This window comes from Somniosus microcephalus, chromosome 4 (assembly GCF_052327205.1).
Source record: "Somniosus microcephalus isolate GS21.2 chromosome 4, FLI_Smic_1.0, whole genome shotgun sequence".
In the NCBI taxonomy this organism is placed as follows: Eukaryota; Metazoa; Chordata; class Chondrichthyes; order Squaliformes; family Somniosidae; genus Somniosus; species Somniosus microcephalus.
In genome coordinates, this window is record NC_140990.1 from 325471746 (window position 1) to 325498873 (window position 27128).

General features: G+C 45.1%; 1 protein-coding gene across 1 annotated transcript in view; it reads left to right on the forward strand.

Moving 5' to 3' along the window:
• LOC147120676 (contactin-associated protein-like 5) overlaps nucleotides 1-27128 on the forward strand; it is a 665277-nt gene that overhangs the window by 171460 nt on the left and 466689 nt on the right. Inside the window, exon 10 of the mRNA XM_085986858.1 lies at nucleotides 675-878. Coding sequence (XP_085842984.1) covers nucleotides 675-878 — 204 coding nt within the window. The remainder of the gene's footprint in view (nucleotides 1-674; nucleotides 879-27128) is intronic.

Genomic DNA, 27128 nt, shown 5'->3' on the forward strand with positions numbered 1-27128 from the left:
TTTTCTCTAGAAAAGTGAAGGCTGGGAGATGTCCTGCTAGAGATCTTTAAAATTATGAATGGGGTTCAATAAGGGAGACGTAGAGAAGATGTTTCCACGTGTGGGGAGTCCAAAACTAGAGGTCATAAATATAAGATCATCTCTAATAAATCCAATAAGGAATTCAGGAGAAACTTCTTTACTCAGAGTGGATCTTGCTCCCACAGGGAGAGGTTGTGGCGAACAGCGTAGACGCATTTAAGGAGAAGCTGGATAAATACATGAGGGAGAAAGGAATAGAAGGATATGCTGAATGGTGTGTTCCTGTGCTATAAATTCTATGTAATACTATGTAAATTGAATTTAACATTTCTTGAGCTGAGAGATTGATTTATGCTATGTGTTAGCACTCTGTGCAGAGTTCTGGTGGGCAATGGGCAAGGCTGATAATCGGAGTGCGGATAGTGGGGCAGGCAAGTGTATTATTCTTATAGATGAACTGAAAGGGTGTGAAATAAATAAATGCCCATTTAAATTCAGTGCATAGCAGCTCAAGTGGTAAGTGCATAATCATAATGACGACAGATTGGTGTCTGGGTAAAACACCAATTGATTTTTCTGTTTAACACTCTTATACCAGGCTGTACGATGAGCTGTTACGTTCCATTAACATCTTGTACTCATTATTCTGACAGAAGATAGAACCTGGACCATAATTCAGCACAACAACACGAAGCAAACCAAATTGCAAGGTTCTCCCAATGTTGACCAGCCTTACATCGTGTCCTTCAACTATAGCGCCAACATGGAACAGCTGCAGACCATGATTAACAGCGCCGAGCACTGTGAGCAGGAGATTGCCTACCACTGCAAGAATTCGCACCTCCTGAATACACCTGGTAAGTGGAGCCACTGAAACCTTTAATTGCACTGAGTCGACAGGGCCCTAAACATGCAGTGCATTTCTCTCTCCCGTGGTACAGAGATTGCTGTGAAACTGGTCTTTGACACTCACTGTTAACAAGGCAAGCTGTTGTACGGCAATAGAGGGGTCTCCACAGACCCTCTCTCCCCACCCGCCAAAGTGAGTGAAAGAGAAACACATACAAAAACTACCATAGTTATGAGGAAAGGTTAAGAAAGGAAGCACTTGCATTTATATACGTAGCGCCTTTCGTGACCTCAGGATATTCCAAAGCGCTTTACAGCCAATGAAGTACTTTCTTTGAAGTGTACCCACGGTTGTCATGTAGGGAAACATGGCAGGCATTTTGCGCACAGCAAAATCCCACAAACTGCAATGAGGTAACTGACAGGATAATCTGTTTTGATGGTACTGGTTGAGGTACAAATGTTGGGCAGGACCACTGCTCTTTGTGAATAGTGACATCGAATCTTTTACGTCCACCTGAGAGGGAAGGTGAGTCCTCGAATTAACGTCTCATCTGAAAGACGGCACCTGCTGACAGTGCAGTGCTCCCTCAGTACTAGCACTAAAGTGTCAGCCTGAATTTTGTGTTCAAGATCTATGGATGCAGGAATTGAACCCACAACCTTCGGAATCACACGGTGAGCGAGCTAGCCACTGAGCCATGGCTGAGGAGGTTGAGCTTGCTTTCATTAGAAGGAGGAAACTTTTGGATGACCTAACAGAAATTTTCAAATTATAAGCTAGATTGATGACATTTATCAGAACCACGGGAGCGATTTTGCCAGCCCTGGGGAGGCGGGTATGGAGGCAGGACTGCCGGGAAAATTGGGGGCAGGTGCCCAACCCATCTCCACGCCATCTTCCTAGGAGGCGGGTAGCCATCCTGCACCGGGTCCCATCTCCTTGGAGGCGGGAAGGGATTAAAGCCTATTAACTGCCTCTTCCCAAAGGCTCCAAAACCCACCAGCTCAGCGAGGTAAGTAGTGGATCTGCGGGGGTCGGGGGGGGGGGGGAGGTGCAAAAGTGCGCTGTGAAACATAGAAACATAGAAGATAGGAGCAGGAGTAGGCCATTCGGCCCCTCGAGCCAACTCCGCCATTCAGTGAGATCATGGCTCATCATCCAAACTCAGTACCCTGTCCCTGCCTTTTCCCCATATCCCTTGATCCCTTTAGCCTTAAGAAATATATCTAACTCCTTCTTGAATATATTTAATGAATTGGCCTCAACTGCCTTCTGTGGTAGAGAATTCCACAGGTTCACCACTCTCTGGGTGAAGAAATTCCTCCTCATCTCTGTCCTAAATGGCTTACCCCTTATCCTTAGGCTGTGACCGCTGGTTCTGGACTCCCCCGCCATCGGGAACATCCTTCCTGCATCTAGTCTGTCTAGTCCTGTTAGAATTTTATAAGTTTCAATGAGACCCCCTCTCATTCTTCTAAACTCCAGCTAGTATAAACCCATTCGACCCAAACTCTCCTCATACGTCATTCCTGCCATCCCAGGTATCAGTCTGATGAATCTTCGCTGCACTCCCTCCATGGCAAGAACATCCTTCCTCAGATAAGGCGACCAAAACTGCACACAATACTCAAGGTGTGGTCTCACCAAGGCCCTGTACAACTGCAGCAACACATCCTTGTTCCTGTACTCGAACTCTCTCGCTACGAAGGCCAACATACCATTTGCCTTCTTAACCGTCTGCTGCACCTGCATGCTTACCTTCAGCGACTGGTGCACAAGGACACCCAGGTCTCGTTGCACTTCCCCTTCTCCCAATCTATTGCTGTTCAGATAATAATCTGCCTTCCTGTTTTTGCCACCAAAGTGGATAACCTCGCATTTATCCACATTATACTGCATCTGCCATGCATCTGTCCAATCACCCAACCTGTCCAAATCATACTGGAGTTTCTCGGCATCCTCCTGAAGGTAAGTAATGGGTGCAAGAGTGGTGAGGTGAGTATCTGAGGTAAGTGCAAAGTGTTAGTAAAAGTGTACTTACCTTTGTTTCTTCCTGCAGGCTTCAGTCGGTTTGTATGCGGAAAGTCTCGGACCTCCGTGTTGCAGATGAGAGATGGCCGTTGCATTCTCAGATGCAACACTCAACTCATTTCTGTAAAAGAAAGAAGTTTGATGAGGTCTTGAATTCAAGACCTCATCAAACTACAGAGAATGTCACAGTTTGGCAACTTCACAGAGCTGTCAAACGATGACAATTCATCTGTCAAAAATTTTTGACAGATGAAACGTCATACATTGACGTTCTCTGCAACCGGCTTTCCCTTAATTGGCCTGCTAAACCCGCTGGGCGGGCTTAACAAGGTCAATCAAGGGAAAATAGCGTGGGTTGGTCACAAATCGATGGAGGCAGGACATCGACCCGCCAAGCAGCAGCCTCGCCTCCAACGTGTCCCCATTAACAAAATCGCCCCCCCACTTGTTCATTTTGACAAAGGATTCAAATGCCAGAGAAAATGGAAATAAATTAGTCGTGATTAGGGATTTCAGGCACTGCTATTTCACACAAAGGGAAATTCACATCTGGAATAAGTTACCAGGGAGGCCATTGAAGCAAATCCATTTTTAGTCTTTTGTCTAGCATGCGTCTGTCACACTTTAGGCGTCACACTTCAAGCTGTTGAACGTGTAAAAGAAAGAAAGATAAAAACAGTCACTTCATACTGTATTTTTTTCTTACCCTGACACTCTGGCCTCTCATCAAGAGCAGCTGTCCGTCTAACTTAGCAATTTGCATCTAATCTCACCTCAGGAGGTGCCCAGTTAGACCACTACCCCACAGCAAGTGCCCGCACAGTTGGCTTAAAGGTGTGGGCCAAATTACAGACAGTTGCATTGGCCCTCTCAGATAGACGTAAAAGATACCCTGGCACTAATTCAAAGAAGTGCAGGGGAGTTCTCCCCAGTGTCCTGGGCCAATATTTATCCCTCAACCCACGTCACTAAAACAGATTATCTGGTCATTGTCACATTGCTGTTTGTGGGAGCTTGCTGTGCGCAAATTGGCTGCCGCGTTTCCCACATTACAACAGTGACTACACTTCAAAAAGCACTTCATTGGCTGTAAAGCACTTTGGGATGTCCTGAGGTTGTGAAAGACCCTATAAAAATGCAAATCTTTCTTCCTAACCCACCTTGAAATGCTTTCCCTGAGAGTCTGTTCCATCTATGCATTATTCGGTGTGTAATTGTGAGGGGGGGGGGGGTTGATTTCTCACTTGAGGCTCGTTACCTTTAAACCTGGTCACTAAGACCTGATGCCAAAGGGCAGAGGCAGAGGCGAAAATATTTTTTTTTCAGCTGCTCTAAGTCCTTTTAGTTATTTCCACACACCAGCTCAGAATTGACAGAGTGAATCAGGCCAATTGTTTGTCAAAGTCAGCATTTAGGTAACCGAGAGAAAATGTCTGATTAAATTTTAACAAGTGGCTGAATCCACCATTTGTCTGCATTGTGCCTAACAACTTTTACACATTCCTTCCAGAGGTTTTGACTGGAGTGATTTATGGTGCAGCTCAATGTGAACTGAAAACTTTTTGTTCGTTAAGTCAGTACAGGTACCAGGGATGAGAGGCTTCAATTATGTGGCGAGACCAGAGAAGCTGAGATTGTTCTCCTTGGGGCAGAGAAGGTTAAGGGGAGATTTAATAAAGTTGTTGATAATTATAAAGAGTTTTGATAGAGCAAATAAGGAGAAACTGTTTCCACTGGCGGGTGGGTTGGTTACCAGAGGACACAGATTTAAGGTAGTTGGCAAAACAGCCAGAGAGGAGATGAGGAGCATTTATATTTTACACAGCGAGTTGTTGTGATCTGGGACACACTGCCTGAAAAGGTGGTGGAAGCAGATTCAATAATAACTTTCAAAAGAATATTGGATCTATACTTGAAAAGGAAAAAATTTGCAGGGCTATGGGGAAAGAGCAGGGGAGTGGGATTAATTGGAGAGCTCTACCAAAGACAAAGATACGTACGATGAGCAAAATGGCCTCCTTCTGTGCTGCACGATTCTATGATTCTGTGAAGCAGGACATGATTGAATCACAGGTTCCGTGCAATCTCCTTAATGGGAACACCCAAAACTGTGATATCCGAGTGGTAAGGTCAGAAACTGAGAGAAGCGAGATATTAGGAACAAAACCCAACTGTTTATTTACACGGTGTAGCAGAGAGACATAGCTCTTACAAGCTGGAAGCCAGGCACATAATTCTTACTGCACGAGCCAAGATGGAGGATCAACCTCTGAGTCATACCCATAATGCAATGCCACATTACCGTATTAACTGGTGTACCAAGACATTGAATACATGACCCATTACCTTAAATACTGGTGAATGTGAACCCTTAATATTTGGCTCCATCTGGTGGATAACTTAAACATTACATCTCAGATTACTATATCACGTTCATATTTATTTAATTATGCTTGTTGAGTCAGTGTTGTTCAATGTATGGGGAATAAAACCAGCACTAGTGCAGATAGATCGTTTGAGACAATGCTCCTATTTTCAAATTGTTCATTAACAATCATATATATAAATGCCAGTTTGAATCAATATAATGCCTACTTCTGAAATATATTAGGCCACAATCAGTTCTATACTTAGTATTGCCACATTGATGCATTTCTTTGCAGTGATCAGATCAAATGAAAGCAAACAGTTGGCTATTTGTGACCCATCATCCCTTCGCCTGCCGCCCCACCAGACCTGCCACACCGTGCTCAATTGAACCTCCACTTCATGGCCTGCCTGGCTGTGGGATGTTGACCAAGCTGAGACTCTCTTTATCTTGCTCTGCAGTGGAAGGAGGCAGAGAGATGCTTTAAGGAAGCAAAGGGGATGTTACAAGGAGGAGAGGTTATCCCAGCTTCCATACAGTGAGTGAAGAGCCCCATTAAAAAATAACAACAACTTGTATTTATATAGCGCCTTTAACGTAGTAAAACATCCCAAGGCACTTCACAGGAGCGATTATCAAACAAAATTTGACACAGAGCCACATAAGGAGATATTAGGGCAGATGCTTGGTCGAAGAGGTAGGTTTTAAGGAGCATCTTCAAGGAGGAAAGAGAGGTAGCGAGGCAGAGAGGTTTAGGGAGGGAATTCCACGGCTTAGGGTCTTGGCAGCTGAAGGCACGGCCACCAATGGTGCAGTGATTAAAATTGGGGATGCTCAAGAGGCCAGAATTGGAGGAGCGCAGATATCTCGGAGGGTTGTGGGGCTGGAGGAGGTTACAGAGATAGGGAGGAGCAAGGCCATGGAGGGATTTGAAAACAAGGATGAGAATTTTAAAATCGAGGTGTTGCTTAACCGGTTAATAGTACTTGACTGTTTAATAGAACTATAAGTCCTACAGTTTATTTTTTCCCCTCTTCACACAGGAGGCATCTGGCCTCTATCTACCAATGGTCCCTGATAGCATGATTTAAATCAGGGGTCACTGTGAGCACAATTGCATGCACTGCCCCATGATCCTTCCCCACGGTGGCATAGTGGTTAGCACTGTTGCCTCACAGCGCCAGGGACCCGGGTTCGAATCCGGCCTCGGGTGACTGTCTGTGTGGAGTTTGCACATTCTCCCCGTGTTTGCGTGGGTTTCCTCCGGGTGCTCCGGTTTCCTCCCCCAGTCCAAAGATGTGCAGGTTAGGTTGATTGGCTGTGATAAATTGACCCTTAGTGTTAGGGGGATTAAATACGTGGGGTTACGGGGATAGGGTGGGATATGTGTCGGTGCAGGCTCGATGGGCCGAAATGGCCTCTATCTGCACTGTGGGGTTTCTGTGATTCTGTGTGAAGACAGCAGTTGGCATTGTGTCTCTCGATACAAAGAGAATGAGTAAAAGCATTTATATAATCCAGTGACTTCAATCTAAAGTGAACCTCACAATAAATCACATGCACAATGGGCGCGATCTTGCCAGCCCTGGGGAGGCGGGGCTGCCGGGAAAATGGCAGGATTTGGAGGCGAGTGCCCAACCCGCCTCCGCGCCATCTTGCCAGGAGGCAGGTAGCCATCCCGCACTGGGTCCCATCTCCTTGGAGGCAGGATGGGGATTAGTGCCACTTATCTGCCTGTTAACAGGTAGTTAACAGGCAGATAAGAGGATTATCCCCATTTTACCCACAAAAGTGCGGGTTTCCCGAAAGCTCCGAGCCCCGCCAGGGTCACCGAGGCGGGAAGTAGGTCTGTGGGGGTCGGAGGGGTCCAAAAGTGTGCTGTGGAAGTAAGTGATGGGTGCAAGTGTGGAGAGGTGAGTATCTGAGGTAAGTGGAAAGTGCTAGAAAAAGTGTACTTATCTTTGTTTCTTCCTGCAGGCTTCAATCGCTGGGTATGCGGAGAGTCTCACACTTCCACGGCAGAGATGACAGATGGCCGTTGCATTCTCCAATACAACAAACATCTAATTTCTGCAAAAGAAAGAGGTTTGATGAGGTCTTGAATTCATGAACTCATCAAACTACAGAGAATGTCAGTGTTTGACAGCTTCACAGAGCTGTCAAACGATGACAATTCATCTGTCAAAAATGTTTGACACATAAAACGTCATACGTTGACCTTCTCTGTAACCGGTTTTCCCTTAATTGGCCTGCTGAGCCCGCTGGGCAGGCTTAAATAGGTCAATCAAGGGAAAATAGTGTGGGTTGGCCACAAATCAATGGAGGTGGGACATCGACCCGCCAAGCAGCAGCCCCTACTCCAACGCACCCCCATTGGCAAAATCACCCCAGTAGAGTTGGCGCACCATCACCAGAAGTGTTGTCAAAATTCATTCCTGGAATTTGGTCTGTGGAAATACTGGAAAGAAAAAAAGACTTGCATTGTTCTAACACTTGATCACTTCACTTGGAAATTTCCTAAAGCGCTTCACGTACAGCGAATTGCTTTGAAATGGAGGGGTTATTGCTATGTAGGCAAGAGCAGCATGCATTTTGCGCACTGCAAGATCCCACAAACAGTGATGAGACGAATGTTTTATTTTGCTTTTGGTTGAGGGAGGAATGTTGACCAGGAATCTGGGAGAACTCCTGGCAACTGAGAATTCTCAAATATAAAATGTAAGTATTTCAACTAAACTGGAGACAAATTTATGCTCATTTTTAATTCAACAGATGCATTACTATTATAGCTAGTGAGCAAAATCGAGAATGTTACATATTAAAATTAATGTAGTTCAAGTACTTTAACATGATCTGTTATGTTTACACAGTAGCGTTGGGTACTCTAAACTATTTATTTATTATGCATGCATTTTAATGTTTATTTAAAAGTTAAGTTATTACACCAAGGACTTAAAATTAGATCTTGACATTTAATCTACCGTTCTGTTTTTGCGTAGTTTTCACTTGGTGTTAGGTCTGGTGAATCTAACACATTCCTCCAGATTAAACCACGACAATAGGACAAGAAAAACGCAACCTCAAGGCAAATTTCAGAGTCTTCACAAAGCTCTGCTACATAAAGATTGATCAAAACTTTGAATTGAGTTGGAGCACGATAGTGAAAGCAGAAATCCCAGAGTCATTCACGTAACCGCTGAATGCTATGATGAGGAGATTGTAGTCTTTTTGGATGGATAAACTGGAGTTGGATTGAAAGGCCTTCTTCATCTGTACCTACGTTGTGATCTTGTAGTAGTTGTGCCAAATAGATTTGGTTTGTTTAAGTCATACAGTTTGAAACCACAAGTCCCGCCCCAGCCTCCAACTCATTGGATGACACAGTGGTGCCAATAGCCACTCTGTTTTAACGTAACTAGAGTTAAATATAAGGTTGTAGCTATTTGTAACACCAAAGTTCTGATTGGTCCCCTTGGAGGACAAGACCAGATTTCTAATTGGTCCCCTTGGAGGAGAAGATGCACCCAACAGTTTGTCTGAAATGTGTAATTAGATCCTGCGCGGTACCAAACGGGCCCGCACGCGCATAGAGAGTCAAAAATGTGTTGCAAATAATCACTCCGTAAATATAAGTGACTTCCCTTACCCAAGTGTCAAAAAGGAGGTTAGGAAATGAATTGGTTATTGGACTAGGCAATGTTGATTTATCTGCATGTTAGTCAGGGTATAGGGCCTTTATCAGGTACTTGTTAACTTGAAACTCGGAGAAAGCGTTAACAGGTCTTTGGCAAAAAATCGATGTGTGAACACTGTTCATTCATTATGCAATAGTCCTGCAATAGATTGCTCCATTGTGTCTTTGATTCTGCTTGATTGGCAGCTCTGTCCCCAGGAGCCTTCATTCTGAAAGATATACTAAAGGCATCTCTGGCAGGTAATTTTTCATCTCAAGAGTTTTGGACACAGAGCTTCATGCATTGGGAGTGCATATTGGGAATTTGAGCGCACATTCCCTGGTGGAAATCAATGGATGGAAAATCATGGGGATCACGTACCCAAAAATGTATCCCCCCCGCCCCCACACAGTGTTGAGCTCGAACTAACACTCGTCTTTCAGATGAGACATTAAACCAAGGTGCCATCTGCTCTCTCGGGACGTAAAAGATCGAATGACACTATTTCGAAGAAGAGCAGGGGAGTTATCCCCGGTGTCCAGGCCAATATTTATCCCTCAATTAACATCACTAAAACAGATTATCTGGTCATTATCACATCACTGTTTGCGGGAGCTTGCCGAGCACAAATTACCTGCATGTTTCCTGCATTACAACTCTACACTTCAAAAGTACTTCATTGGCTGTAAAGTGCTTTGGGGTGTCCTGAGGTCGTGAATGGTGCTACATAAATGCAAGTCTTTCTTTCTTTCATTCTAAAGACCTGGGCTAGGATTTTTTTTGCTCTCTCCGTGGATCTGGGGCAGTCAGGCAGGGGTGCACCCAGCTCGGTCCCTACCCATCTTTAAACCCCACTGATTTCCCATCAGAAGTGGGCTGGTGAATTGAAATGGTATTCAGATAGATGCATTTAAGGGGAAACTAGTTAATCACATGAGGGGAAAAAGGAATAGAAGGTTATGCTGATTGGGTTAGATGAAGAAGGGTGGGAGGGGACTCGTGTGGAGCATAAAGGCCGGCATGGACCAGTTGGGCCGAATGGCCTGTTTCTGTGCTGTACATTCTATGTTCATAAGTATGTAATTTGTGCTGTAGTGACACTGCATACCACACAATTCTGTTTAAGAAGGGATTTTAGGCTAGCTAAAGTTGCAAGGTAGCCAGTTTTGCATGAATACTGAGCTCTTCCAAATCTTTCAGACAGGCAGTTGCACATTTTTTTCAGATAACTACATTTCAGTAAGAATCTTGAGACGCGGCAGATTTTTAAAAGTTTTATGGCAAACTCAGCTCTCCTTGGATTGTTGAACACTTAAAGCCTCCCACATTAGAAGACACATCACTGCGGGATGCTCACGCTGAATAATAAATAACAACTGAAATATCAACCTGCTTTTATATCGCCCATTTATTACATAACTCAGAAAGTTTGTCACCTGCAATGAATTATTTGAAGCGTGCTGATGCTGGAAACTTCACCACAGCCTGGTCCATTCTCACCGCCGGGGGTGGGAGGGTGAGGGGGGGTGCGGGGGGGGGGGTGGGGGAAGGACTTTCCCATTCCGCCCTAGTTACGCCAGCAGAGCGGGATCACGGATGTTCACGGATATAGGGGCGCGGTAGCATAGTGGTAATCCAGAGATCTGGACTAATGTTCACGAGACATGAGGAGTCCATAATCCCGCCACGGCAGCTGGGGAATTTCAATTCAATTGAACAACATCACTAAAACAGATGGTCTGGTGATTATCGCATTGCTGTTTGTGGGAGCTTGCTGTGCGCACATTGGCTGCTGCGTTTCCTACATTACAGCAGCGGCTACACTTCAAAATAAAATAGTACATAATTGGCTGTAAAGCGCTTCGGGATGTCCGATGGTCGTGAATGGCGCTATATAAATGTAAGCCTTTGTAGTTAATTAAATAAATCTGGAATAAAAAGCCATTATCGGTAATGGGGACCATGAAACTACTGGATTGTCGTTAAAAACCCGTCAGGTTCACTAATGTCCTTTAAGGAAGGAAATCTGCCGTCCTTACCCGGTCTGGCCTATATGTGACTCCAGACCCACAGCACTGAGGTTGACTCTTAACTGCCCTGTGAAATGGCCTAGCAAGCCACTCGGTTGTTCCAAGAAGGCAGCTCACCACCACCTCCTAGAGGGCAATTGGTGCAGTAAATGCTGGCCTTGCCAGCGACGCTAACATCCCGTGAGTCAATTTTAAAAAAGCGATTCCTAAACTTGGTGACGACCACTGCGATACCAAACATCCAAGATCGCCAATATTGACATGAGTAATGAAAGCTGATATGAAGACGCAATTATCATTCCTCAAACAGGCGTGTTTCCCAGATCCCTGGACACCAAGAGCACGTGACAAAAAAGGAATAGCGAGGTAGGCTGTGCTGGGCCAAACTACTGATGGAAAGTTGGTTCTGGTGTCTTGTTTTCACTAATTAACAAGTGGTACTGTGAAGGAATAAGCCATATACCTATTCAGAAAAATACACCATTCTATGAAAGAATTCTAGCTTTATTAAAACATGACAAGCTGGGTTTGGAAATCTAAAAACCTAACAATGGAGAAGCTGTATTGTTAACAGCATTCAGGTTGTTGACACTGAATCAATAACCTTATTGAAACAGAAGGTTAAAGGTTCCCGATGGTCTGAATCTTTGGGGGCAGACAATGGTACATCCTGGTTAAGGTGTTCTAAAGTTCTAAAGTACACTTCATAAACAGGCACATAAAAGAAGCAGAAACATATGCCTTCATAAAGATGACATCAAGTGAAATGCACCCACTGTTACACCATTTTTATGATAAGACATGATTCTTAATGCTACCGGCTGAACTGACTGTAAGAATAGCAGAAGTCAGCAGAAAAATGACTAGAGATAATTAGCTTACCTTAGCAGAAAACTTCAAAGGAAATGACACTGAAAAAGGGTATAAATATTGAACTTTCAAATGGGATGATAGATTTGCTGTAAAGGAGCAAAGTGATTCTCGGCTTCAGAGGCAGGCTCTGTAAATCTACAACTCTTTGTACCTCGGGGATCAACGGTACTGTATTTGATTTTGGTGGATATCCTGGAATAAGACTAAGAACTGTAAAACTGTAGCGAAGTTAAGATCTGATAATAAGAATTGTAAGCTTACTCTTTTTGGAACTGTTAATGTTGCGATTGAAACACCTAGGCCTAGAAATTCGGTGGGCTGCGCCACCAGTTAGCGCCTAAAGAGGGCACTCCGTGGCTTTAGCACCACTGGCCACGCCTCCCACGATATTTAGCTGGGGCGCTAATGGCGGCGTTAGCCTGTTGCGCTGCGCCGCCACCGATGACGTCATCAGTGTGCGCAGCGCCCCGCTACCGCCCCGATCGCAAAATTTGGTAGCGTCTGCCTCTGTAGCGCCGTTTGCAAATCGCGCCCAGTTCACGGGGCCTACCTGTGGTGGCAGTGGCGCAAATTAAGGTGGAGGTGCGGGGCGGCCGTTTTTTTTTGGCGGCCGCCTGCCAGCACCTCCGTCCCCGGCCTCCTGATCTCCCCCCGTGGCAGTGCCGGCTGTTTTCGGAGAGCCCGGCACTTCTCCTCGGTGCCGGGCTCTTTTGCCGGCACTCGCGATCTCTGATCGCGCTGGTGCAGGCCCCTCCCCCTTAAGAATGGGAAGAAGGCCTGCAGTACCGCAGCGCGCCGTGCCACAGCGTGTGGCGCTGTGGCACGTTGCACTGCGATATCCAGTTTCAGCGCCCTAAGAGGGACGCAGAGCGCCTCGGGCAGCGCCCCATGTCCCTCTTGGGGCTCACAAGCTGAATTTCCGGCGGTTGCAACTGCTCTGATCGCAGCGGTAATTCCGGCGCCCAGGCGAGCTGGGCGCCCCGTTTGCGGCTCCACCGAATTTCTCTCCCCTACTGTAATTACATGTCGGTTCTTTAATAAATCTATATATTTTTAGAATTGTCTCACATAATACTTCTGTATCAAACTCGCAAACTCAATCTCTGTATGCTCTTTGGTGAGGAGTTGCAGAATTCTGATGGAGTTTTCCGGACCCTCATAATATCCGGAACGTTACAGTCTCGCTAAACTTATTAAAAGTGCTATCTGTAGGACGGTAACATCTTCAGGTTGTTCCTTTCCTTTAGGGAGAGATAGTCTGGACCTTTAGACCCAATTAAGCGTCTTTAGGATTCAGCTACCTCAAACTTTAGTTGAAAGTGAACGTCTGGGGAATATGCCTGATCCAGGGTAGCCCTAAAGGGGCTAGGGCTAGTAATAATCCTTTCAGTGCAAGCCGAAGCAGAAAACTATCGGAAGCTGTTCCCTTTAGGGAAGGAAACCTGTCATCTTCACCCAGTCTGGCCTATAGAATCGTAGAATAGTACAGCACAGAAGAAGGCCATTCGACCCTTCGAGTTCATGCCAGCTCTCTGCAAGAGCACTTCAGTTTGTCCCAATGCCCCGCCCTTTCCCCGTAGACCTGCAAATTTCTTTCCTTCAGGTACTTATCCAACTCCCTTTTGAAAGCCACGATTGAATCTGCCTCCACCACCCTTTCAGGCAGTGCATTCCAGATCCTAACCACTCGCTGCGTACAAACGTTTTCCCTCATGTCGCCTTTGGTTCTTTTGTCAATCACCTTAAATCTGTGCCCTCTGGTTCTCGACCCTTCCGCCAATGGGAACAGTTTCTCTCTATCTACTCTGTCCAGACCCCTCATGATTTTGAATGCATCTATCAAATCTCCTCTCAGCCTTCTCTGCTCTAAGGAGAACAACTCCGGCTTCTCCAGTCTATCCACTTAACTGTAATCCCTCATCCCTGGAACTATTCCAGTAAATTTCTTCAGTACCCTCTCCAAAGCCTTCTTGTCCTGCCTAAAGTGACCATATGTGACTGTAGTTCCGCACCAATGTGGTTAACTCTGAAATGGCCTGGCGAGTCATTCAGTTCCCACCACCTGCTCAGGGCAGCTAGGGCTGGGCAATAAATGTTGGCTTTGCCATCGATGCTCTCATCTTGAGAATGAATTTTTTTTAAATGTCACACATCAGATGTGCTCGAACCTGTTGTCACAAATTGGCTTCGGCGATGGTACCTTCACAGTTATAATTACGAGCAGAAATTATTTTTAATAAGCTCCCTGTTTATTTCTTTAATTTTTTCCCTGAATTTTCAGATTTCAAACAAAAAACTAGGTAAACATACTTTTCTGCTGAGCAGATGTACTGAATGAGCGATAATAGCTCTCATCCATCCACTGTAACAGTTTCCCACCTGCTGGTGTGAGGCTCAATTGAAGATCATGTGAGGCACTGAGGCACCGTTTGAAAGATAACACTTTGAAAAGAGATAATTATTGCTAATTAGTATTGCCACTCATTTTATTTCCACAAAAGCAAAACACTGCAGATGCTGGAAATCTACAATAAAAACAGAAAGGGGGAAAAATTCAGTTGGTAGCGCCACCCGTTAGCGCTTTAAGAGGGCGCTAAGTGGGGCGCAAACCAACTAGCGCCCGGGCGCAGTGAAATCTGCACCTCTCGCGAAATTGACTGGACATTTTGCGGCAGCGCTAAACAATACCGCCCGATCTCCTGCGCACGCAGATCTTGACGTCATTCAAGAGTGCAACGCCCTTGGGGCGCCCCAGACCGGAAATTCAGTGGCGCCCCCCTCCTTTCCACCTGGCAACATCTGTGGAGAGAGAAACAGAGTGAGCGTCTCAGGGTGATGACGTTTAATCAGAACTGGAAGTAGTTAGAAATTTAACAGTTATTCAGCAAGTGCAGAGCCAGGGGAAAAGGTTGTGGGTGGTGGGGAGGGGTGGGGGGGGGGGGGGCGGGAGTCGGGGTGAGGAAAGAACAAAAGGGAAAGGTCTTTGATAAGGTGGGGGGCAGGATTTATTGAATGACAAAAGTGATGTTGGTGCAAGGCAAAAGAGGGTGGTAATGGGACAAGTGAAGCGACAATAGATGGGTCCGGAGGAGGGTTAAATGGTTACAGCGGAATAGCAGAGGGGGAGGGAAGCATGGAAAATCTGGCCAAGAGGAGATGGCTCCCGTGGCCTGGGAATGTGGCGGTGAAAGGTGGGTGGACCCCAGGGTGCGGATCACCCCCGCAGGTCAAGTACCATTAGGGGATCGCAACCATTTCACTACTTTCAGTCAAGTTAGTGACAATGACTGGGGACTTCAGGGATTACGTTGGTGCTGAAATTTGCAGCCGGTCGCAAGGTTTGAAAGTATATTGGGTCATATTTCCCCCTTTTATGGTCAGAAAATTGGTCAAACGCCCATTGGCTATTGTAATTCGTGGCCCACGAGCAAAATAGTAGGAGCACATGATTTAGAAACTTGTGTTTTGTGAGAATGCAACATCATTATTAGCAACATTAGTGTCTCACCTCCTGACTCCCCAAAGACTTTCCACCATCTACAAGGCACAAGTAAGGTGTGTGATGGAATACTCTCCACTTGCCTGGATGAGTGCAGCTCCAACAACACTCCAGAAGCTCAACACCATCCAGGACAAAGCAGCCCATTTGATTGGCACCCCATCCACCACCTTAAACATTCACTCCCTCCACCACCGTGGCTGCAGTGTGTACCATCTATAAGATGCACTGCAGCAACTCGCCAAGGCTTCTTCAGCAGCACCTCCCAAACCCGCAACCTCTTCCACCTAGAAGGACAAGGGCAGCAGGCGCATGGGAACACCACCACCTCCAAGTTCCCCTCCAAGTCACACACCATCCTGACTTGGAAGTATATCGCCGATCCTTCATCATCGCTGGGTGAAATTCCTGGAACTCCCTCCCTAACAGCACTGTGGGAGTACCTTCACCACTCGGACTGCAGTAGTTCAAGAAGGCGGCTCACCACCACCTTCTCAAGGGCAACTGGGGATGGGCAATAAATGCTGGCCTTGCCAGCGACGCCCACCTCCCATAAGTGAATGAATAAAAAAAAAACAAGTTGGTAACAGTTGGTGACGAGTAACAATGATCACTTAACACTCCCCTCTGTAGCAAAGGAGCCCCTGAATTGCTGTAGTTTCATGAATCTAGCTGTAGAGTGCACAGATTTGCAGTAAATGGCTCAATGAAATTTGAGGAAATCACGATGAACCCAGAAGGCCCTGCATGCACTCAAGCCTGAGTTGCAGAGCTGTTCAAGAATAGTTTTAAGTACAGAACGCCATTGTTATATTATGTTTGAGAGTCATCAAAATCCTTGATATAACAAGAGAAATATTACACTGAAATTCAATTTCAGCTTTCTGCCAATTTTGATGCTGTTCCACCTCTTTTGGGCCTGAATAGCCCATAAATTTTTTTTATTTGTTCATGGGATGTGGGCATCGCTGGCAAGACCAGCATTTATTGCCCATCCCTAGTTGCCCTTGAGAAGGTGGTGGTGAGCCGCCTTGTTGAACGGCTGCAGTCCATGTGGTGAAGGTACTCCCACAGTGCTGTTAGGGAGGGAGTTCCAGGATTTTGATCCAGCGACGATGAAGGAACAGCAATATATTTCCAAGTCAGGATGGTGTGTGACTTGGAGGGGAACTTGGAGGTGGTGGTGTTTCTATGCATCTGCTGCCCTTGTCCTTTTAGGTGGTAGAGGTCGTGGGTTTGGGAGGTGCTTCCGAAGATGCCTTGGTGAGTTGCTGCAGTACATCTTGTAGATGGTACACACTGCAGCCACGGTACGCCGGTGGTGGAGGGAGTGAATGTTTAAGGTGGTGGATGGGGTGCCAATCAAGCGGGCTGCTCTGTCTTGGATGGTGTCGAGCTTCTTGAGTGTTGTTGGAGCTGCACTCATCCAGACAAGTGGAGAGTATTCCATCACACTCCTGACTTGTGCCTTGTAGATGGTGGAAAGGCTTTGGGGAGTCAGAAAGTGAGACACTCTCCACAGAATACCTAGCCTCTGACCTGCTCTTGTTGCCACAGTATATATGTGGTTGGTCCAGTTAAGTTTCTGGTCAATGGTGACCCCCAGGATGTTAATGGTGAGGGATTAAGTGAAAGTTGAATGTCAAGGGTGGAGGTTAGACGCTCGCTTGTTGGAAAAAAACTCATTGCCTGGCACTTGTGAGGCACGAATGTTACCTGCCACTTATCAGCCCAAGCCCGAATGTCATCCAGGTCTTGCTGCATGCGGGCATGGACTGCTTCATTATCTGAGGAGTTGCAAATGGCACTGAATGCTGTGCAGTCATCAGCGAACATCCCCACTTCTGACCTTATGATGGAGGGAAGGTCATTATACAGTCAGGTGAGGCCGCACCAGACCTTCTCCCTGTAGCTCTAGTTTTCATCATACAATGGCCATCAAGGGCCCAAAAGCAGTGCCTGGCGAGCAACATGTTGATCCCTGCTGTTGGACGGAAGAGTTCTGAGGAACAACTTGATAAGTAAAAGACTCAACAGTCTTGGAAGTAAAATAGATCACAGGGGACCTTCTAGAAGTATAGAAAATACTTAATGGAATAGGAAAAGCAAAGCAAAAAAATACTTTCTAATACAACTGGAAGAGAGCACAGGTTCATGGGTTTGGAAGGACAATTTAGGACAAACATTGGGAACTATTCCTTTACACAGAGGGTGGCCAACAGCTGGAATGGGTTTGGCAGGAGAAGCAATTGAGCCCGAGACACTGGACTCATTGAGATTCTGTCATGGGAAGACAGTAGGGTTGGGATTTTGGAATGGAAGGGATGGGATGAGCAAAGAATCTTCATCTGAAGCCACATTGTGAAGTTTGTAGTTACTTGATTCACGGATATATTCTCATAAATTGCAGCTTTTGACCCTCCGCCCATCTTTTTTCAAGATATTTGTTTAAGATTTAGTGAAGGGGTAGCATATGGTGGTAATTTGAACTTCTGGCGATAGAATAAAATTGTCAATATTGGACCAGCCACACTTAATACAAACCGCCAGATTTGTGAGAGTATAAAAGAAACCACCGATTCACTATCACCTGTTTTATACTACAGGTAGACTATCCTTTATCCGAAAACCTCGGGACCAGCCGTGTTTCGGTTTTCGGAAAATTTCGGATTTCAGAAGGTATTTTATAAGACTGGGAAATTTGTCGGGGGTGGGGGTCGGCGGGGGGGGTCGGCGGGGGGTCGGGGTGGAGTCGGGGTCGGCGGGGGGTCGGCAGGGGGTCGGGGGTGGTGGTCGGCGGGGGTCGGGGTCGGTGGGGGGTCGGGGGTGGGGGTCGGCGGGGGTCGGGGTCGTGCGCACGACTTACGCTGAACGAAACCTTTCGGTTTTCAGAGGATTTCGGTTTTCGGAAGTGCGGATAAAGGATACACTATCCCTTATCCGAAAGGGTGGGAGGTCGGCGGGGGGTCGGCGGGGGCCGGGGTCATGCGCACGACTTACGCTGAACGAAAAAACCTTTGGTTTTTAGAGGGTTTCGGTTTTCGGAAGTTCGGATAAAGGGTAGTCTACTTGTATCACCAAAAGTTCAAATTACATCCTATATGACAACGGCAGAAATATAGGGGAAAAATTGGGTTGATTTGTGCCTCATTAGCATAAATCCCCTAGCACCCGGGCGCGGCGCTCCTAACGCCTCCGACGATGGCGTCATCGCCGTGCGCAGCGCCCCGCTTGTGCCCGGCCGCAAACTTCACTTGTGTGGCTTTGCACTCCCCCAGTAGATGTATTTTTTTCTTTATACAATGTATTGCATTTGCATTTGCATTTCTGTTTCTGTTCTCGGATAATCAGGAGAGAGAAATGAAGACAGTGTTGTTTTATAATGTAATTGTAAACAGATATAGTTACAGCATATTCCATTCACTGTATAGGCAGACTTACCTAAGGTGGCCTGGAAATCATTGCAAGCATGTTATTCTACAAACATTTAAAGCACTCGTATGTAATTCCTCTCCGCTCCCCTGCCACAAACCTCATTCCCTAGCCATCGATTCCATACACCCTCCCTGCCCACTGTCTCAAGCTGAACCAGACTGATCGCAACTTTGGCGTCCCATTCGAACATGAGCTGAGCTTTCGACCGCATAATCCTCTCCATCACAAAGACTGCCTACTTCCACCTCTGTAATATCGCCATCGCTGCCCCTGCTTCAGCCCATCTGCTGCTGCAACACTCATCCATGTTTCTGTTACCTCCAGACTGGACTATTCCAATGCTCTCCTGGCGATCTTCTACCCTCCATAATTGAGCTCATCCAAAACTCTGCTGCCCATACCCTAACTCGCACCAAGTCCTGTTCTCTCATTGCCCCTGTGTTCGCTGGCCTACATTGGCTCCTGATCTAACAACGCCTTGATTTTAAAAATCTCATTATCGTATTCACACCATAGCCTCACTTCTCTCTATCTCTATAACCTCCTACAACCATCTGGGAACTCTGCATTCATTCAACTCAGGCTTCTTGTGCATCTGATATTTCCTTTGTCCCACCATTGTTGGCCATGCCCTCAGCCGTCTAGGCCCTAAGCTCTGGAATTCTCCAAACATGTTTGCCTCTCTACCTCTTTCTCCTCCTTTGAGGAAATTATGATGAAGCTGTATAAAGCACTGGTTCGGCCTCAACTAGAGTACTGTGTCCAATTCTGGGCACCGCACTTTAGGAAGGATGTGAAGGCCTTAGAGAGGGTGCAGAAAAGATTTATGAGAATGGTTCCAGGGATAAGGGACTTTAGTTACGTGGATAGACTGGAGAAGTTGGGGTTGTTCTCCTTAGAGCAGAGAAGGTTGAGAGGAGATTTGATAGAGGTGTTCAAAATCATAGAAACATAGAAGATAGGAGCAGGAGTAGGCCATTCAGCCCCTTGAGCCTGTTCCGCCATTTAATGAGATCATGGCTGATCATCCAAATTCAGTACCTTGTCCCTGCTTTCTCCCCATATCCCTTGATCCCTTTAGCCTTAAGAAATGTATCTAACTCCTTCTTGAATATATTTAATGAATTGGCCTCAACTGCCTTGTGTGATAGAGAATTCCACAGGTTCACCACTCTCTGGGTGAAGAAATTCCTCCTCATCTCAGTCCTAAATGGCTTACCCCTTATCCTTAGACTGTGACCCCTGGTTCTGGACTCCCCCGCCATCGGGAACATCCTTCCTGCATCTAGTCTGTCTAGTCCTGTTAGAATTTTATGAGTTTCAATGAGATCCCCTCTCACTCATCCAAACTCTAGTGAATATAAACCTAATTAACCCAATCGCTCCTCATACGACATTCATGCCATCCCAGGTATCAGTCTCGTGAATCTTCGCTGCGCTCTCTCCATGGCAAGAACATCCTTCCTCAGATAAGGTGACCCAAACTGCACACAATACTCAAGGTGTGGTCTCACCAAGGCCTTGTACAACTGCAGCAAGACATCCTTGCTCCTGTACTCGAATCCTCTCGCTATGAAGGCCAACAGACCATTTGCCTTCTTAACTGTCTGCTGCACCTGCATGCTTACCTTCAGCGACTGGTGCACAAGGACACCCAGGTCTCGTTGCACTTCCTCTTTTCCCAATCTATTGCCGTTCAGATAATAATCTATCTTCCTGTTTTTGCCACCGAAGAGAATAACCTCGCATTTATCCACATTATACTGCATTTGCCATGTATCTGCCCAATCACCCAACCAGTTCAAATCATACTGGAGTTTCTCTGCATCCTCCTCACAGCACACACGCCCACCCAGCTTTGTGTCATCTGCAAACTAGGAGATATTACATCTAGTTCCCTCGTCCAGATCATTTATATATATTGTGAATAGCTGGGGTCCTAGCACTGATCCCTGCGGTACCCCACTAGTCACTGCTTGCCACTCGGAAAAAGACCCATTTATTCCAATTCTTTGCTTCCTGTCTGCCAACCAGTTCTCTATCCAAGACAGTACCTTACCCCCAATCCCATGTGCTTTAACTTTGCACTCTAATTCCTTATGCGGGACTTTATCGAAAGCCTTCTGAAAGTCCAATTAAACCACATCCACTGGTTCTCCCTTATATATTCTACCAGTTTCTCTGCATCCTCCTCACAGCACACACGCCCACCCAGCTTTGTGTCATCTGCAAACTAGGAGATATTACATCTAGTTCCCTCGTCCAGATCATTTATATATATTGTGAATAGCTGGGGTCCTAGCACTGATCCCTGCGGTACCCCACTAGTCACTGCTTGCCACTCGGAAAAAGACCCATTTATTCCAATTCTTTGCTTCCTGTCTGCCAACCAGTTCTCTATCCAAGACAGTACCTTACCCCCAATCCCATGTGCTTTAACTTTGCACTCTAATTCCTTATGCGGGACTTTATCGAAAGCCTTCTGAAAGTCCAATTAAACCACATCCACTGGTTCTCCCTTATATATTCTACCAGTTACATCCTCAAAAATTCCAGTAGATTAGTCAAGCACGATTTACCTTTTGTAAATCCATGTTGACTTTGTCCGATCCTGTCACTGTTTTCCAAGTGCTCTGCTATTACATCTTTTATAATGGACTCTAGCATTTTCCCCACCACCGATGTCAGGCTTACCGGTCTATAATTCCCCGTTTTCTCTCTACCACCTTTTTTAAATAGTGGGGTTACATTCGCAATCCTCCAATCCATGGGAACTCTTCCAGAGTCTATAGAATTTTGGAAAATGACCAGCAATGCACTATTATTTCTAGGGCCACTTCCTTAAGTACCCTAGGATGTAAATTATCAGGCCCTGGGGATTTATCGGCCTTCAATCCCATCAATTTCCCTAACACCATTTCCCTACAAATACTGATTTCATTCAATTCCGCCCTCTCATTAGACCCTATGTTCCCGACATCTCTGGGAGGTTATTTGTGTCCTCCTTTGTGAAGACAGAACCAAAGTATGTAATTAATTGGTCTGCCATTTCTTTGTTCCCCATTATAATTTGCCCTGATTCTGACTGCAAGGGATCTACGCTTGACTTCACCAATCTTTTTCTCTTCACATATCTATAGAAGCTTTTACACTCAGTTTCTATGTTCCCTGAAAGCTTACTCTCATAATCGATTTTCCCCCTCTTAATGAATCCCTTTGTCCCCCTTAGCTGAATCCTAAACTGTTCCCAATCCTCAGGTTTGCTGCTTTTTCTGGCCAAGTTATATGTCCTCTCCTTGGATCTTATGCTATCCCTAATTTCCCTTGTTAGCCATGGTTGAGTCACCTTTTTTGTTTTATTTTTATGCCAAACAGGGATGAAGAAATTCTGTAGTTCATCCATGCGATCTTTAAATGTTTGCAATTGCCTATCCACCATCAATCCTTTAAGTAACATTCCCCAATCCATCCTAACCAACTTGTGCCTCACACCATCGTAGTTTCCTTTATTTAAATTCAGGACCCTAGTCCCTGAGTCAACTACTTCACTCTCCATCTTAATGAAGAATTCTATCATATTATGATCGCTCTTCCCCAAGGGGCCTCGCACAATAAGATTGCTAATTAATCCTTTCTCATTACACAATACCAAGTCTAAGATGGCCTGATCTCTAGTTGGTCCCTTGACATATTGGTCCAGGAAACCATCCCGTAAACACTCTAGGAATTCCTCCTCCACATTATTGTTACTAATTTGATTAGCCCAATCTATATGTAGATTATAGGATGGAGGGTGGAGGTAAGGAATAATAAGGGGAAAAAAACACTAGTGGGCGTAGTCTATAGGCCTCCGAACAGTGGCAACTCGGTTGGACGGAGTATCAATCAGGAAATAGTTGAGGCTTGTAATAAGGGAACATCTATAATTATGGGGGATTTTAACTATCATATTAATTGGACAAATCAAATTGGGCAGGGCTGCCTTGAGGATGAGTTCATTGAGTGTATTAGGGATGGGTTTCTTGAGCAGTATGTAACTGAACCAACCAGGGGGCAAGCAACCTTAGATCTGGTCATGTGTAACGAGACAGGATTAATTAAAAATGTCCTAGTAAAGGATCCCCTTGGAATGAGTGACCATAACATGATTGAATTCCATATTCAATTAGAGGGTGAGAAGTTTGGATCTCAAATAAGCGTGCTAAGCTTGAATAAAGGAGACTATGAAGGTATGAGAGCGGAATTGAGTAGAGTGGATTGGGAAAATAGATTAAAGGGTAAGACGATACATGATCAGTGGTGTACATTTAAGGAGTTATTTTACAACTTCCAAAAAATATATATTCCACTGAGAAGAAAAGGGTGTAAAAGAAAAGACAGCCATCCGTGGCTAAGTAAAGAAATTAAGGATAGTATTCGACTAAAAACAAGGGCATATAAGGTAGCCAAATCTAGTGGGAGGATAGAGGATTGGGAAAACTTTAAAAGACAGCAAAAAATAACAAAAAGATTGATTAAGAAAGGGAAGATAGATTATGAAAGTAAATTAGCAAAAAATATAAAAACAGATAGTAAGAGTTTTTATAGTTATATAAAAAGAAAAAGGGTGGCTAAAGTAAATGTTGGTCCCTTAGAGGATGAGACCGGGAAATTAATGGTGGGAAATATGGAGATGGCAAAAACACTGAATGAATATTTTATATCAGTCTTTACAGTAGAAGACACTAAGAATATCCCAACACTGGACAAACAGGAGGCTAAAGGGGAGGAGGAGCTAAACACGATCAAAATCACTAAGGAAGTGGTACTCGGTAAAATAATGGGACTCAAGGTGGATAAATCACCTGGACCTGATGGCTTACATCCTAGGGTCTTGAGGGAAGTGGCGGTAGGGATTGCGGATGCATTGGTAATAATTTTCCAAAACTCCCTGGACTCGGCAATGGTCCCGGCAGACTGGAAAACTGCTAATGTAACACCCTTATTTAAAAAGGGCAGTAGACAGAAAGCCGGAAACTATAGACCGGTTAGCCTAACATCTGTGGTAGGTAAAATTTTGGAGTCCATTATTAAGGAGACAGTAACAGGACATTTGGATAATCATAATTTAATAGGACAAAGTCAGCATGGTTTTATGAAGGGGAAGTCATGTTTGACAAATTTGCTGGAGTTCTTTGAGGAAGTTACATAAAGGGTCGATAAAGGGGAACCAGTGGACGTAGTGTATTTAGACTTCCAAAAGGCATTTGACAAGGTGCCACACAAAAGATTATTGCTTAAGATAAAAAATCACGGGATTGGGGGTAATATTCTGGCATGGATAGAGGATTGGCTATCTAACAGAAGGCAGAGAGTTGGGATAAGTGGTTCATTCTCAGACTGGCAATCAGTAACTAGTGGTGTTCCGCAGGGGTCAGTGCTGGGTCCCCAACTCTTTACAATCTATATTAACAATTTGGAGGAGGGGGCCGAGTGTAACATATCAAAGTTTGCAGATTATACTAAGATGGGAGGGAAAGTAGTGAGTGAGGAGGACATAAAAAACCTGCAAGGGGACAGAGACAGGCTAAGTCTTTCGCTATGAAGGCCAACAGACCATTTGCCTTCTTAACCGTCTGCTGCACCTGCATGCTTACCTTCAGCGACTGGTGCGCAAGGACACCCAGGTCTCGTTGCACTTCCTCTTTTCCCAATCTATTGCCGTTCAGATAATAATCTATCTTCCTGTTTTTGCCACCGAAGAGAATAACCTCGCATTTATCCACATTATACTGCATTTGCCATGTATCTGCCCAATCACCCAACCAGTTCAAATCATACTGGAGTTTCTCTGCATCCTCCTCACAGCACACACGCCCACCCAGCTTTGTGTCATCTGCAAACTAGGAGATATTACATCTAGTTCCCTCGTCCAGATCATTTATATATATTGTGAATAGCTGGGGTCCTAGCACTGATCCCTGCGGTACCCCACTAGTCACTGCTTGCCACTCGGAAAAAGACCCATTTATTCCAATTCTTTGCTTCCTGTCTGCCAACCAGTTCTCTATCCAAGACAGTACCTTACCCCCAATCCCATGTGCTTTAACTTTGCACTCTAATTCCTTATGCGGGACTTTATCGAAAGCCTTCTGAAAGTCCAATTAAACCACATCCACTGGTTCTCCCTTATATATTCTACCAGTTTCTCTGCATCCTCCTCACAGCACACACGCCCACCCAGCTTTGTGTCATCTGCAAACTAGGAGATATTACATCTAGTTCCCTCGTCCAGATCATTTATATATATTGTGAATAGCTGGGGTCCTAGCACTGATCCCTGCGGTACCCCACTAGTCACTGCTTGCCACTCGGAAAAAGACCCATTTATTCCAATTCTTTGCTTCCTGTCTGCCAACCAGTTCTCTATCCAAGACAGTACCTTACCCCCAATCCCATGTGCTTTAACTTTGCACTCTAATTCCTTATGCGGGACTTTATCGAAAGCCTTCTGAAAGTCCAATTAAACCACATCCACTGGTTCTCCCTTATATATTCTACCAGTTTCTCTGCATCCTCCTCACAGCACACACGCCCACCCAGCTTTGTGTCATCTGCAAACTAGGAGATATTACATCTAGTTCCCTCGTCCAGATCATTTATATATATTGTGAATAGCTGGGGTCCTAGCACTGATCCCTGCGGTACCCCACTAGTCACTGCTTGCCACTCGGAAAAAGACCCATTTATTCCAATTCTTTGCTTCCTGTCTGCCAACCAGTTCTCTATCCAAGACAGTACCTTACCCCCAATCCCATGTGCTTTAACTTTGCACTCTAATTCCTTATGCGGGACTTTATCGAAAGCCTTCTGAAAGTCCAATTAAACCACATCCACTGGTTCTCCCTTATATATTCTACCAGTTACATCCTCAAAAATTCCAGTAGATTAGTCAAGCACGATTTACCTTTTGTAAATCCATGTTGACTTTGTCCGATCCTGTCACTGTTTTCCAAGTGCTCTGCTATTACATCTTTTATAATGGACTCTAGCATTTTCCCCACCACCGATGTCAGGCTTACCGGTCTATAATTCCCCGTTTTCTCTCTACCACCTTTTTTAAATAGTGGGGTTACATTCGCAATCCTCCAATCCATGGGAACTCTTCCAGAGTCTATAGAATTTTGGAAAATGACCAGCAATGCACTATTATTTCTAGGGCCACTTCCTTAAGTACCCTAGGATGTAAATTATCAGGCCCTGGGGATTTATCGGCCTTCAATCCCATCAATTTCCCTAACACCATTTCCCTACAAATACTGATTTCATTCAATTCCGCCCTCTCATTAGACCCTATGTTCCCGACATCTCTGGGAGGTTATTTGTGTCCTCCTTTGTGAAGACAGAACCAAAGTATGTAATTAATTGGTCTGCCATTTCTTTGTTCCCCATTATAATTTGCCCTGATTCTGACTGCAAGGGATCTACGCTTGACTTCACCAATCTTTTTCTCTTCACATATCTATAGAAGCTTTTACACTCAGTTTCTATGTTCCCTGAAAGCTTACTCTCATAATCGATTTTCCCCCTCTTAATGAATCCCTTTGTCCCCCTTAGCTGAATCCTAAACTGTTCCCAATCCTCAGGTTTGCTGCTTTTTCTGGCCAAGTTATATGTCCTCTCCTTGGATCTTATGCTATCCCTAATTTCCCTTGTTAGCCATGGTTGAGTCACCTTTTTTGTTTTATTTTTATGCCAAACAGGGATGAAGAAATTCTGTAGTTCATCCATGCGATCTTTAAATGTTTGCAATTGCCTATCCACCATCAATCCTTTAAGTAACATTCCCCAATCCATCCTAACCAACTTGTGCCTCACACCATCGTAGTTTCCTTTATTTAAATTCAGGACCCTAGTCCCTGAGTCAACTACTTCACTCTCCATCTTAATGAAGAATTCTATCATATTATGATCGCTCTTCCCCAAGGGGCCTCGCACAATAAGATTGCTAATTAATCCTTTCTCATTACACAATACCAAGTCTAAGATGGCCTGATCTCTAGTTGGTCCCTTGACATATTGGTCCAGGAAACCATCCCGTAAACACTCTAGGAATTCCTCCTCCACATTATTGTTACTAATTTGATTAGCCCAATCTATATGTAGATTATAGGATGGAGGGTGGAGGTAAGGAATAATAAGGGGAAAAAAACACTAGTGGGCGTAGTCTATAGGCCTCCGAACAGTGGCAACTCGGTTGGACGGAGTATCAATCAGGAAATAGTTGAGGCTTGTAATAAGGGAACATCTATAATTATGGGGGATTTTAACTATCATATTAATTGGACAAATCAAATTGGGCAGG